This window comes from Rhinoraja longicauda, chromosome 1 (assembly GCF_053455715.1).
Source record: "Rhinoraja longicauda isolate Sanriku21f chromosome 1, sRhiLon1.1, whole genome shotgun sequence".
Classification (NCBI taxonomy): domain Eukaryota; kingdom Metazoa; phylum Chordata; class Chondrichthyes; order Rajiformes; family Arhynchobatidae; genus Rhinoraja; species Rhinoraja longicauda.
Genome location: NC_135953.1, coordinates 51,009,191 through 51,024,880, shown reverse-complemented (window position 1 = coordinate 51,024,880; position 15,690 = coordinate 51,009,191). Strand labels below are relative to the sequence as shown.

General features: G+C 40.2%; 1 protein-coding gene across 7 annotated transcripts in view; it reads left to right on the top strand.

Moving 5' to 3' along the window:
* pde4d (phosphodiesterase 4D, cAMP-specific) overlaps nucleotides 1–15,690 on the top strand; it is an 805,358-nt gene that overhangs the window by 678,147 nt on the left and 111,521 nt on the right. For all 7 annotated transcript variants that reach the window (XM_078397174.1, XM_078397165.1, XM_078397202.1 and 4 more), the window contains one exon: nucleotides 3,197–3,246. In XM_078397174.1, coding sequence (XP_078253300.1) covers nucleotides 3,197–3,246 — 50 coding nt within the window. Of the gene's footprint in view, nucleotides 1–3,196; nucleotides 3,247–15,690 lie in introns of those variants that run through there.

The window sequence follows — 15,690 nt, the reverse complement described above, 5'->3', positions numbered from 1 at the left end:
TGTTTCCATGCTGTATCTTTAAACTAAACCAAACTACCAAATGAATACTTACATTGGTATTCACCAAAGGAAGGATGTAGAAGATAGTAAGATTAGTGTGAGATATGCTACTATTCTAGGGCGTGTTGATATCGAGACGGAGGAGGTGTGTTTATTGCTGTGGTTTTGATAAGAATCTTTGAGCCAGTATTGGTTCTTTCTTTAAAAAGAGGCATTGAGACAATCCAGGAAATTGCAGGTGGTGAGCCTTAGGTCAGTGGTGTGGAAGCTGTTGGAGAGGATTCTTAGGGATTCACTTTTGTAAAAGCATAGGTTTATTAGGGACAGACAGCATGGTTTTGCATGTGTCATGAACGTGATTGAGTTTTTTGAGGAGAGAAAGTAGATGCAGTTGGGCAAACTTGGATTGTTTTCTCAGTCAGAGGTTGAAGGGAAACCTGATAGAAGTATATAAAATCATGAAAAATATAAATATTGTGGATGGTCACTCCGGCGGGTGGAAATGTCAAATACTAGAGGACATAATTTCTAGGTGAAAGAGGGAAAGTTTAAATGATATATGCAAGGGAATTATTTTTTGCACAGAGATTGGTAGGTGCCTGTAATGTGCTGCAAGGGATAGGGTGAATGCAGATACAATTGGTCATTTAAGACCCACTTAAATAGCCACATGAACATGCAGAAAATGAAGGGATATAGATCATATTCTGGCAGATTAGATTAGTTTTTAATATGGCATCATGGTCTTTGTGGGCTGAAAGGCCTATGCTATCCTTTTCCTTGTTTTATGCCCATTATTTTTCCCAAATATTGCTCTATTTTTAATTTACCCTGTATCTTAATATCCAGGAGCAGCTCAGTTTAGTTTATTGTCACGTGTACCGAGGTACAATGAAAAGCTTTTGTTGCATGCTATCCAGTCACCAGAAAGACAATACATGATTACAATCGAGCCGTTTACAGTGTATAGATACATGATAAGGGAATAACGTTTAGTGCAAGGTAAAGCCAGCAAAGTCCGATCAAGGATAGTCTGAAGATCACCAAAGAGGGAGATAGTAGTTCAGCACTGCTCTCTGGTTGTGGTAGGATTCAGTTGCCTGATAAAGCAGTTTTTCAATTTCTTTTAAGAGTAACATCTTAATATAGACATGTTGGGCTGTATCGCTGTGCATGGCTTTCCCTTTAAATTACTATTGTTTTCAGATTTAAATCCATTTATTATATACATGTAGAAAAGGACATCTTTAACATTTCTCAGTATTGTCTTTAACTAAATGCAACACACAACATTTTGGGTGCTGCAGCGACCCCTGCTGATTCCAAACTGGAATGACAATTTCATTTTTTGGATGAATGATTGCAGTAAAAGTTTTAGCCCATTGAAGTAAATCTATGTCATCTATTTATTGAAACCGCTATCTCCATTTAACATGCATGATAAGGTAACTGAAGTCATTTTACAGCAGTTCAAAGGTGAAAGGTTTCAAAGGTCTTTTATTGTCACATGTACCAATTAAGGTACAGTGATATGCGAATAACCATACAGCCATACAACAAAAAAAGCAATAAGACACACAACTACATTAAAGTTAACATAAACATCCACCACAGTGAATTCCCCACATTCCTCACTATGATGGAAGGCAAAAAAAGTCCAATCTGCTTCCTCTTTATTCTCCTGCGGTCGGGGCAGTCGAACCATCCGTCGGGGCGATTGAAGCTCCCGCAGCTGGCGGTCGAAACTCCCTCGTTGGGGCGATCGAAACTCCCGCGTCGGGGTGGTCGAAACTTCCGCGGCTTGGAGTTCCCGAAGTCGGTCTGACCAGAAACCGCGGGCTCCCTAATGTTAAGTCCGCAGGTTAAGTCCTCAAATCGGATCTCAAAATCGGTCCACAGCAAAGGCTACCAACTAGGCTGCAGTGCGGACGGTGATACGATACGGGAAAAAAATCGCATCTCCGTTGAGGTAAGAGATTAGAAAAAGTTTCCCCCCCAACCCCCACCCCCCATATAAAACAAGCTAAAGAACACTAAAAACATGCATTTAACACATTTAAAACACAAAGATAATTAAAACACAAAGAAGGAAAGGACAGACAGACTGTTGACGAGACAGCCATTGTTGGCGCCACCCAGTGGTATCTACCCAGTGGTTGAATGAGAACACTAAATATTTAAGATGGATGGTATTAAAAATAACGTTTACAAGTTATAGGAGTGGTATTAGGCCATTCGGCTAATCGAGTCTACTCCGCAATTCGATCATGGCTGATCTCTGCCTCCTAAACCCATTTTCCTGCTCCCCATATCCCTTGAAACCCGTTCTAATCAAGAATTTGTCTATCTTTGCCTTAAAAATATCCACAGATTTGGCCTCCACAGCCCTCTGTGGCAATGAGTTCCACAGATTAAAGAGGTTCCTCTGACTAAAGACATTCCTCCAAGGCCAATATATTCCAATAAAATATTTCTAATGAATATAAATTTCATATCACAAGAAAGCATTGTAAAAAGAATCCTAGTTTAAAGAAAGAAGCCACTTAGTTAAGATTTTGTATTTGGGAAATGTGTTTGTGGTACAGTTCAATTTACTTCAGTATGTAGCAAATATAATCAAAACATGTCTATTGCACCTCTTGCATGTGATTATTGTTTCATCAAAAATATATTCTTCAAAACCAAAGTACTGCAGAAAATTCTGTAATTATTCAGTAGTTAGGCATTATTTTGGAGCGCGAAACATTGTTAAATTTCTGATGAAAAGTAATTGACTCAATGTTGATTCTGTTTCTCCCCCCACCGATTCTGGCTTACCTACTGCGTATTGTAGTGTTTTTGTTTTAATTCAAGCTTTATTGTTAACCATTTACATAGTAACTGGTGATTGTATAAAAAATGTTGAAAAGTGCTATTTTTTAATTTAAGATATATTCTAATAGAAAATTTTGCATGTTTAACCATTTATACATGATTAAGTAAAACAAAGTTTGAAAAGTGAATTTTTTAATTTAAAAATATTTAAATGGAACGTTTAGCATGTTTGGCCATATTTGTATATGTCAATTGTCCATATCTGGTGAATCCTTGGATAGAAAGGTCAAAAGCAAGATCTACCAGATGATTGACAGTATTCTTGCACTTCAGTGAAGAACTTTGCAAGATTATCTAACTTTCCATTTTTATTTTTACTCAGGCGCTCACCATTGTGTAACCAACCACCCATGGCTAAGCCAAGTTTTACAGGTGAATTTGTTTTTAGCTGCTTATTAGTTTCAATGCAAATTTTCCAAGTGACATATTCTGTCCATCATTTTCATGAAGAGATCGGTAGAATGTAATTCACATCTGAAAGGTTCTTACTGTTACCTATTTAATGAAATAAGAGACTCATGACTTTCCCAGCCAAGGTAATACTGTGTTGATAGATTGTAGTGTATTTGCTAAAGGCCATCCAATATGTTGGCAGATCTTGCATTCTGAAAAAGGTGGAAGACTTAAAAATGGAGGAATATCATTTCTGTGAATTATTATCACCAGAAATCTTTGAACAAGTCGCCCGTATCCATTGTAAACAACTTGGACAAGTTACAAGAAAACCTGAAGCTGAGAAAGAAAATAAGTAAGAAGTGAATGTTAGCAAAAGAAATGTGTTTTGAGATCTAGACAAAATAGAATTGATAATTTTTCTTTTAAGATCAGATGTAGCTAAAAACTAGAGGTTTACAGCACAGCAAGGAACCATTGTGTCTGGGGCTCCTCTTAGATGCAACTAGTCCCATCCTTCAAATCCATTGTATTTTGAGGTCCTACACAAATTTTATATTTCATAATCATATTTTTTTTATGCATGTAGATCATGTGGTTTGAAGACAAAATGTTTTGTGTCATTTGAAATAGGCTTGTAGAACATAGAGATAAAATCTTCATTTGTTGTTTTTTGGAACTGGAAGTAAATGCAATTAGGATACATTCTGAAGGGATTTTGTTGATCGATGCCTCTTTAAACTGAATGTTTATAGTCTGGAAGAGAAACCTGGACAGTCAGTTCAGTTGACACCTCCGATTCTCTGAGTTATATGAGAACTTTAAAAATGATGAATATTTAAGATGAGTTTTTTTAAGTGTGTTTCAGTTCATATATATTCTGTTTTTCAAGAGTGTACTAGAGATTATCATTACTTAAAAGTGTTTCACAAATCATGAAAAGAATCACTGTGCATTAGGTCATTCTTAATTGTGTTACACATTTTTGTAATGTAGGTGCAAAGCTGTTACTGGAGAAGGTTTTAATTTGCAGTTTATCCAATCTGCATACGATTTCTAGAATTATGACATATGTCCACAAGCACGTTTTTAATAGCAAGTCCAAGAAGACTCTGGTTAGAAGAACATATACATATATTATATATGTAGAAACTACAATTTGTAAGTTCTATCTACCGTTGGAAAATGTCCAATCATTCACATGGTCATTATCCAACAAAATTTGGTTCTAAGTCACATAACAGCCAAATGACCAGAAAAATATGGCTGGTCAGATTTAGGAAGGGAATTTCAGAGCTTGGTGTCTTGCCGACTATACAAAGTCACCAAAAATTATTTAAAATAATCTATAAATAAAAACTACAGATTTTTTCCATGTTTTCCCTTTAACACAATATAATGGTCTGCATTCTGCTGAAATTTGTGAAATTCAAGTTTCATTTAGTGCCTCCAGTTTCACGAAAGGAAAAGCAAATGGGGTGGGTTCCTTTTATTTTTCAAAGCTCGCTTCCATTTAAAGTTGTCATTGCATTGTATCCGTTCAGATGACCTAATTTTCTAGTGTCAGCTGGTGGCTATTTTTGTTTGTTATTAGAGAGTCTTTGGACATCTTGATTGTATTTCCGTGCACCTGGTTCATCAAGTGCATTCTTAGCTGAGTGGTGCAGAAAATTCACTTCAGAAAAACCTGTTCTTATTCTTATTCTGAGTTATCCATTTGGCAAACCTTGGGTCCCCTTCTCTAACTTAATTGTGATTCCTTTCCAGGCATTTAATGTATAAAAGAATGTTGCGCAACTGCAGAAGAATTCAGGACAGTTTCGTCCTGCCCTTTCTGCAGTGAGGTAGAAACTCTCAAACCTCTGTGGAATGAACCCCTGAGATTGCCACCTCTTGAATTTTCTATTTGTTATAGTCGAGAAGAAAAATGTTGTAAACTCGAAATAGAGGAAAAACATAACAATAGCAAAAGATCCATAGGGAGAATTTCAGTAGCATTCTTCCAATCCCCTTCTCTAACTTAATTGGCAATATTTGGGTGTCTTGTTGCTCTTTATTGGTATGACTGTACGACAAATCAAATTCCTTGTATGTTGCAAAACATAATTGGCTAATAAATTACGATTATGATTATGATTAATATTCTTGGAGAAACATTATAAATGGGTTTTCATAGGAATTCATTTAATCTTTTGTGAAGCATTTCTGTGGAAGTCAAGCTGGTTGGAATCATGGGCAATCATCAAATTGGTCCAAGAAGGGTATGGGATAATGAAGCCATATAAGAATTGTGTAAGTTACGATTAGATTACCTTTCATTCTTTTCAACTCTTTGGAGGCCCAGTCTGCTCAGGCTCTCTCCACAGAACAAATCCTACATCCCTCAAGACAGCCTGCTGAACTTTCCCTGCACTCCCTCGTTATAATTGTACTCTTCCTTGGAAATATAGACCAGATCTGTACATAATAGGCTTCTTATGGTCTCTCTGGGGGCCTGAAAAGTTTCAGAAGCAGGATTGGGTTTTCTCTGTGACCTTTGTAAAAGAGAATTGGAGATCCATTCAGAAAGAAGTGTGGATTGTTTTTCTTTTGCTGCACAAATTCCTGAGATTTCTTTGAGCAGATGAGCTAAATGAGCAGTATGGCGTGGATGTTGATTGTTTAAAGTGGGTGACAGAGAAATCAAACCGTATGAGATGCTCTTTTTGTTCAGTGGTGCGGTATTTGCATAACTCTAAAGTCTGAGCCAGCCCGAGTGACCAAGTAAATAACTAACATGTTATTTAACATTATATTGTTAACATATTTTAATTGGCGTGGGGTGTAGAATATTATGTGAATATACCGTCACCACCTGCAACTTCCTAGGTATTCTGACATGGATATGAGTAAATGCCAGATCATTAGTGTGCAGCATCATTATCCAACTATTTCAGTTATTTTTAGGAGCATTGCTCATTAGCCAATATTTAAACCGATCCAGCTTTGCCTCAAGACTGACCCTCATTAAGCTGGCATAGGTGGAATACCGTAACCTTCGAATGCTTTGACCTGAATTCTTCCAGTGTTTTTTCCTTTTCAGATCTAGTTATAAAGCTGTACACTGTAGAAACAAGCCATTTGGCCCACTTTGCCCATGCCAACCTAGTTGGCCCTCTGAGCTAGTCCAATTTGCATGCATTTGGCCCATATACCTCTAAATCCTTCCTATCTACAAATCCATCCCAAATACCTCCTGTAAATTATCCTTTTCATTTCACTCTTTGATTTGTTGACAGTTCTCTTCCAGGAATGCCAAACTTGAGGGAGTTTGGTTATTTTATAATGGTTATTTTTCACCTTCTTACTCCTGTTACCACTTCATCAAAAAAAAATTGAGATGCTGCCTGACCTGCTGAGTTACTCCACTTTGTGTCGGTTTTTGAAAACCAGCATCGACAGTTCCTTGTGTCTGAATTTTTTCAACCTGTTAATTTATATATATTTTGCCTTCCTTTCTTTTCCATTTGGGATCCACTTACAACCACATTGCTTTCCAGCTTTTCTGTCTATTGATTGAGCAACATTCAACAATATATGTCATCACACAGGTGTAGTGGGCCAAGTAGGCCAAAAGAACGACAAGTAGGCAAGGTTAACAAAAGCGTGTTTACTGTATCTCTGGAACTCCAAAAGGGAATGAGAGTCATGCGGTCCTTGACCTTTATACTCCCGGCCGAAGTCCGCCTCCTTGGCTCGACCCATTCCCGTGCCGAGGGGTCGTGAGTGGTATGGCCCGACCCTCGGGAGCCGCCACACAGGCATCATTTTTCACATCAGCATCAGTTCATTATTCACTGTACCTGTTGAAGTCTTCTATTCCACATTGGCCAACACTTACATAAAAATATTTTATACTGTTTAGAAAATAAGAACCAGATACACAAGCAACTCTACTCCATTGTATTGTTCGGCCCTCCCATGTCGTATTCCGCAGCCTAAAACCAAAATGTTACCGCTCTAACCTTTTCCCACTGCACATTTCCATCCCTAGTCTATTAAACCCATCCGTGTCTTCAGTTGCCCAATGACCTTCAGTTTCCCGCTATTTCAGGTTACCTATTATTATATTTAATTTATCGTATTATTAATTATAATTGTTATCTGTGATCTTTATTTTGCATGTTCTCCAGGGATGCCAGGGTCATAAGTGATAGGAGCAGAATTAGCCATTTGGCCCATCAAGTCTACTCTGCCCTTCTCCCCATAACCCCTGACACCCGTACTAATCAAGAATCTATCTATCTATCCCTAAAAATATCCATTGATTTGGCCTCCACACCCTTCTGTAGCAAAGAATTCCACAGATTCACCACCCTCTGATTTAAAAAAAATCATCCTCATCTCCTTCTTAAAGGAATGTCTTTTAATTCTGAGGCTATGACCTCTAGTCCTGGACTCTCCCACCAGTGGAAACATCCTCTCCACATTCACTCTATCCAAACCTTTCACTATTTGGTAAGTTTCAATGAGGTCCCCTCCTCATCCTTCTAAACTCCAGTGAGTGCAGGCCCAATGTCGAAAAAAACGCTCATCATATGTTAGTGTAAGAAAATAACTGCAGATGCTGGTACAAATCGAAGGTATTTATTCACAAAATGCTGGAGTAACTCAGCAGGTCAGGCAGCATCTCAGGAGAGAAGGAATGGGTGACGTTTTAGGTCGAGACCCTTCGTCATCATATGTTACATCATATAATAATAATAATAATAATAAACATTTATTTTTTATAGCGCTTTTCCAAATGCTCAAAAACGCTTTACAAACAGTCAAGACATAAAAACAAACAAATGAACTGTCCTGACGGAGAAGCGGCGAACAAATAGCGCCAACGTCCTCTCACTTCGGGGTCCGGCAGTAGACAATAAAGAACGCAAGACACACAATTACAATTTTAACACAAACAGCCATCACAGTGATTGCTCCAGGCACACCCTCACTGTGATAGAAGGCAAAGAAAAGTCTTATCTTCCCCTCATTCTTCTCCCGTGGTGCCACGAGGCGATCGAGGCTCCCAACTTTTGAAGCCCCCACCGGGCGATGGAAAGTCCCAGGGCCGAGCCGAGCAGGCCGATGAAGGTCCTGAGCCCCCACCGGGCGATGGAAAGTGCCGCGGCCAGGCCTCGCAGGGCGATGAGGGGCCTGCGAGCGGGTCAATCAAACCTCGCGCTTCGGGGCGGTCGAAGCTGCTACGGCTGGAGCTCCCGAAAGCCGGTCGCCAGCCAGGGACCTGCGAATTCCCGATGTTGCGGTCTGCAGGGCCCACGGCCGAAGCCTCCGAGATGGTAAGTCCAGGCCCTGCGACCGGAGTCTTCAAGGTCGATCCCAGCTGGAGGCCGCCGACTCCACAGTGTTAGGCCGTAGCGCGAACGGAGATACGACACGGTAAAGGTCGCATCTCCGTTGAGGAGGAGATTGGAAAAAAAAGGTTTCCCCCACCCCCCCACCACCCCCCACATAAACAGAGTTAAAAATAAATCAAAAGATACATTTAAACGATAACAATAGACAAAAAACAAAAAAAAGACAGAGAGACTGCCGGTGAGCTGCAGAATGCAGCCACGCCCCCTTCTGACGGCCAGAGGCTACAATGTCAGCCGCAACATCACTTGATTATTATCTGTGTGTTGTGGTATTTATGGGCCTGCTAAATTTCACAAAGTTAGAACGGGCTTATTCTGATTAAGGCTTCTGACATGAAATGTCACCTATCCATTCCCTCGACAATGTTGCCTGACTCGCTGAGTTATTCCACCACTTTGTGTTTTGCTTGAGATTCTTGGAGTTCCTTGCATAAGAATTTCCTTAGACTGGAACACAAGGAAGTGCAGATGCTGGTGTTGGAGTAACTCGGGCAGCATCCCTGGAGAACATGCATAGTTGAAGTGCTCAGCCACCGGGAGATCAGGTTGGTTAAGGCAGACTGAGAAAAGGTGTTGAGCGAAACGATCGCCGAGCCTGCGTTTCGTCTTGCCGATGTAGAGAAATTGACATCTAGAGCAGTGGATACAATAGATGAGGTTGGAGGAGGTGCAAGTGAACCTCTGTCTCACCTGGAAAGACTGTTTAGGTCCTTGGATGGAGTCGAGGGGGGAGGTAAAGAGACAGGTGTTGCATCTCCTGCGGTTGCAAGGGAAAGTGCTCGGGGAGGGGGTGGTTTGGGTAGGAAGTGATGAGTGGACCAGGGAGTTACGGAGGGAACGGTCTCTGCGGAACGCAGAAAGGGGAGGAGATGGGAAGATGTGGCCAGTATTGGGGTTCCGTTGGAGGTGACGGAAATGGAGGTTTGCCTTCAACATAACACTGTATTGATTTGGGTAGATGTCAGGAATTGGGACAAAGCTGGGGACATGCTTGAGAAAGAGGTTGGGAGATATATTCTTCATTTAGGGAGGCTCAGTCCTTGGCTAAAGAGTCATGATTGGTCAGAAAGGATGTGGAAAGGCCCAGATGGAAAATCAGGAGTGAGAAGGACAAAGTTCTTAAGGGATAGGAGTAGAATGAGACTATTTGGCTCGTCAAGTCTATTCTGCCATTCAATCATGACTGACCTATCTCTCCCTCCTAACCCCATTCTCCTGCCTTCTCCCCATAACCTCTGAGACCCGTACTAATCAAGAAGTTGAGTTTATTGTCAGACACACGAGTATGGTGAGATACAGGTGCAATGAAAAATGTTGCTTGCAGCAGCATCACAAGCATATAGACTCAGAGTCGTGAAGTATACGAAGAGGATGATCGGTGAGCTAAATAGGGAGAGGTAAAAAGGTAAATCAGGATCTGATGTCCGTCATCTTTGCCCTACTGACTGTCTTATTTTGGGAATTTATTTGAAATATATATTTATACTTCGAGACACAAAGTGCTGAGGTAACTTGGCAGGTGAGGCAGCATCTCTGAAGAACACGGATAGGTGACGTTTCAGGTCAGGACCATATTTTGTCCAGAAATCACAGAGGGGGAGCAGTGAGAGAAGGTCTCACAAATTCCTGTTGGAGGGCAGTGAACTTCTTCAAAGTAGGCATAACATGAGGAGATTTCACCGTGGAGCAGTTCAAAATGTGGAAACCAAGAGCTGCAGAAGCTGGTTTATAAAAGTGGACATGAAGTGTTGGATTAAATCTGGCAGCATGTCTGGAGAACATGGATAGGTCACGTTAAAGGTTGGGACCTTTCTTCCTGGAGAGAATTCATAATTGTGGAATTGGTTCACTCTGAAATGGAACCACTTTATGCATGATGGGCATCCTTTAGGCCTGAATTCTAAACAGCATTTAGTTCTATTTGCATTGCACTAAAAAAAACAGAACATTTTTCAGTTCTGTCGAATTGTGTTCAACCTGAAACATTAGCCCTATTTCTCTTCCAACAGAAGCTGCCTTACTTGCTGAGTAATTCCATGATTTTCTATTTTACTTTTAGATTTCCTGCATCTGCAGTTTTTTTCTTACATTTTCAAAGATATTCTACAAGTTTGAAGCAGTATCCAATGAAAACTGCAAGCAAGCAAAGATGAGGGGTAGGAAAGTGAAGCTGGTAGAACTGCTGTCTCATAGTGCCAGACACCCAAATTTGATCCTGGGTATGCAAAAGTGGAATAAGATAGAACTAGTGTGAATGGACGATCAATGATCAATACACCTGTTTCCATGCTGTATCTATAAATAAATAGAAGATTGAACCGTATAGCACAGGAACAGGCCTTTTGCCTATGATGTCCATGTCAAAGATGATTCCAAGTTAAACTAATCTACACAGCATTCACTTGATCCATATCGCTCCGTTCCCTGTCCCTCCAAGTGCCTATCCAAAAACCTCTTAAATGCCACTATCGTATCTGCTCCCACCACCAACCCTGTTAATGTGTTCCCGGCATCCACCACTCATCTTAAAAAAAACTTGCCCCACACATTTCCTTTAAATTTTGCCCCTCTCACCTTAAAGCTATGCCTTCTAGTCTTTGACATTTCCACTCTAGGGGAAAAAGGTTCAGACTATCTATCTAACTATTCCTTTCATAATTTTATATACATTTATCATGTCTCCTCTCAGCCTTTGACATTCCAGAGAAAATAATCCAAACTTGTTCGACCTCTCCTTATAGCTCGTACCCTCTAGTCCGGGCAGCATTCTGTTAAACCTCTTCTGCACCTTCATGATTTTGTACTGTATTATCCATAATTTAATTAATTAATCAAAATGATGAAAGCAGATATGAAGATGTATTGTTGATTCACTGTTTGGTTTTCTTTTGTGCTTCCCTTTAAATGATCCTGCTGAAACCAGCTGAACCAGCTCTAGATTGCATTGGTGCTAGGAGGTCTGCAAACAGGAAAAGAGGTTAGCTGCAGTAGTTAAAATCATGTGGATAGGATTAATCAGCAGTACTCTATGGTCATTGGCACAATTGTGTGATTTTTATAATGTTGTCCCTATATCACTTCTTCACAAAATCAAGGCATAAGGAATGTGATACATATTTATTTTCCTGTCTTAAAATGCCTTGGTCTTGGATTTTTAGGACAATTAGGAGCATATGACAATCGGATTGGCACTCTGGGATAAAATTTACAAGTTAGAAATCAAGCCCGGTGTATAAAAGTACTTTTCAAAATGCTTTATAGAAACTGAATCAGACAAACTCAAACATTGAGGTGAAGAAAATATTCCCAGATGTAAAGTGAACTTGACCAAATGAGCAGCTTTAAATAAAGTCTTTGAGAGAGGAGTAGATGTTTAGGGGAAGATTGACGCTGCTTGTGGAAGAATGCACAATTACCATTTTGGAGTAAAGGACGAGTGAGAGCAGAAATTCAAACAGTTGAGATGGAGAATATTTCAAAGATACGGAACAAGGTTATTGAAGATGGAAGGAACTGTTGTAAGTTGATGAAGCAATTTGAACATAAAAATGCTAATTAAATATTTCTGTTTAACGAGATATAATCCTCTTGTGCATATTAAAAATCTCAAGTGCAATCAAATAAAAGCCCATTGTTACAGTTACGTGGATGTTTACTGAAATACTAATCTATACTTGCAAACTAGTGTTCCATACATGCAAAGCAGCTTAACTGTTTTGCAGCTATTTTTTTCAAACCCTTATCATCAATTACCACCTTTATGTTGTCCTTTATAATTCTACATTTTTAGATGATCTAGTTCAGTCTTTCAATGCCGTTAATGTTTCTGGTTATGCAAACACATTTCAATTTTGGTAAGAATCCCTTGTCCATCAGCACACAGCTGAATCAGAGTTCTTCAACCAGTTTAAGGAATCGATGTTCAGTGTGGCTTCCTCTGTTTCTCAAAGATAGCCTTCTCATTTGTGCTATCAGATATATGAATTTCTTCCAGTTTAAATGGAAGAAATGAAAATAAAAGACAAGACTTTCTTGAAGTAAAAATTGTGTTGCGGCAGTAAATTGCACTGACGTAGAAAACATCTTTAATGTAGAAAAAAGCTCTCAAGAAACTCAGGAACATTACAGAATGCACGGCAGTTAGACAGCCTGGCTCTCTCAGCCCCTCCTGAACCCATTACCGCCACCACCAAAAAGGATAAAGACCTATCCTAACTTGGAAATATAAGACAATTTCCTATTTGTCAATTGGTTCAAATCCTAGAAGACTGCAGCACTGTGGGGGGTACACGCCGCCACCTTGAGGGCAGTTTGTAATGTGCAATTAATACTCAACTTGCCAGTGATGCTAGATCCCTAAAATGAATGAATAAAACCCAACATTTAACACGTGCAGCTACATAAAGTGATGTAATTGTAACTGGCCAAATGGTTGGTCCTAAGAACCAACTTAAAGGAATGTAAAGAAAGGGAGATATTGAGGGAAGGCTCTCCAGAGTTTAGGGACTCAGCAGCTGAATTAAGGATGGCTGTGATGGAATGATTACATTTAGCATGAATCAGAGGTCAGAAATTGACCTCCAAAGACATAAACATAGAAAATAGGTGCAGGAGGAGGCCATTCGGCCCTTCGAGCCAGCACCGCCATTCATTGTGATCATGGCTGATCATCCACAGTCAGGAACCTGTGCCCAACTTCTCCCCATATCCCTTGATTCCACTAGCCCCTAGAGCTCTATCTAACTCTCTTAACTCACCCAGTGATTTGGCCTCCACTGCCCTCTGTGACAGAGAATTCCACAAATTCACAACTCTGGGTGAAAAAGTTCCTTCTCACCTCAGTTTTAAATGACCCCTTTATTCTAAGACTGTGGCCCCTGGTTCTGGACTCCCCCAACATTGGGAACATTTTTCCTGCATCTAGCTTGTCCAGTCCTTTTACAATTTTATATGTTTCTATAAGATCCCCTCTCATCCTTCTAAACTCCAGTGAATATAAGCCTAGTCTTTTCAATCTTTCCTCATATGACAGTCCCGCCATCCCAGGGATCAATCTTGTGAACCTACACTGCACTGCCTCAATTACAAGGATGTCCTTGCTCAAATTAGGAGACCAAAACTGTACACAATACTCCAGATGTGGTCTTACCGGGGCCCTATACAACTGCAGAAGAACCTCTTTATTCCTATACTGAAATCCTCTTGTTATGAAGGCCAACATGCCATTAGCTTTCTTCACTGACTGCTGTACTAGTACTTCAGTGACTAGTGTACAAGGACTCCCAGGTCTCGCTGCACTTCCCCCTTGCCTAACCTGACACCATTGAGATAATATAAGAAAATAACTGCAGATGCTGGTACAAATCGATTTATTCACAAAATGCTGGAGTAACTCAGCAGGTCAGGCAGCATCTCGGGAGAGAAGGAATGGGTGATGTTTCGGGTCGAGACCCTTCTTCAGACCATTGAGATAATAATTTGCCACCTTGTTTTTGCCGCCAAAATGGATAACCTCACATTTATCTACATTTGCTATGTATCTGCCCACTCACTCAACCTGTCCAGATCACCCTGCAACCTCCTAACATCCTCTTCGCAGTTCACACTGCCACCCAGCTTTGTGTCATCTGCAACTTGCTAGTGTTACTTCTAATTCCTTCATCCAAATCATTAATATATATGGTAAATAGTTGGGACCCTAACACCGAGCCTTGCGGTACTCCACTCACCACTGCCTGCCATTCTGAAAAGGACCCGTTTACTCCTATTCTTTGCTTCCTGTCTGCCATCCAATTCTCTATCCATGTCAACACCCTACCCGCAATACCATGTGCTCTAACGTGCAGGTATATAGGTTAATTAGCTTGGTAAATGTAAACATTCTCCCAAGTGGGTGTAGAATAGTGTTCATGTGCGGGGGTCGGTGCGGATTCAGTGGGCAGAAGGGCCTGTTTCCGCGCTTTATCTCTAAACTAAACTAAACCATGGTAGATCAGTGAGCTGAGTAATGATGGGTGAATTGTGGTATGGGAGCACTTTTGAATGACCTCCCATGTTACAGTGGGTGGAATGGGTAACTGATTTTTTTGTGTTGCTGGTCCTGGTTATGAAGATCCTTGCAGAAGGAAAAATGGTTTTTATTTCCTCTGTGATGTGCAGATCAATATACATGAACATCATTTGCCCTTTCTGTAATGAAATTCTTTCTGAAATGAAAAGGCCGTGACTTTCTTAGGTGAAAAAATACTGAGGGCCACCTATTGTCTAAATTTTAGCCCAACAGCAGGAATTGTTGGTTGACTACAAAATCATTGACACTGAGACAAAATACTGGTAATTCCTTTTTAATAGAAATGTGAAGGTGCATTCATTATGCAAACTACAGTGGTCTAAGAAGAGCGTTAGTGAAGAGGTTAAGAATAACATTCGCCACCCTCTTCTCAAAGGCAACTAGGGATGAACAATAAACTCTGGCATTGCGAGTGACGACTATTTCCAGAGAATTAAAATAAAGTGAAAGCTACATCAATGGATCCATTAGTAGAGTGTGCTGGAGCTGTAAATAAGACAAACAAGAAGTCAGATGAAGAGCAGCAGTTTGCAGATGGTTTATGCCGAACATTAGCCCTGCCCCTCCTGAGATCCTGTTTTGGTTGCCAGACAACAGAAGATATGTTTTGGCATTGGAAGGGATGCAGCATAAGGTATCTAATTGGATAGCTGGAATTAGTTATGAGGTTATGCAAATAGTAAATATTTACACATGATATAAATGTACCCATATTGTATTAGAAACAATAAATTGTCCTACTATCTGAATTATTGCACCTGTGATTAATTCCATTGCCCTTGAACTACATTGGAGCACAATTTGAAATCCAGGCAGAATGTTAATGCAATTTGTTGAAACTCTGAAGAAGCAATAACACTTAGAGTTCCATTGAAATATGAACCAAATAGTACACGCCTCCCATACCACACCATCCAGTGCCTGCATCTGTTCCTTCATCTCAGTTTCTAA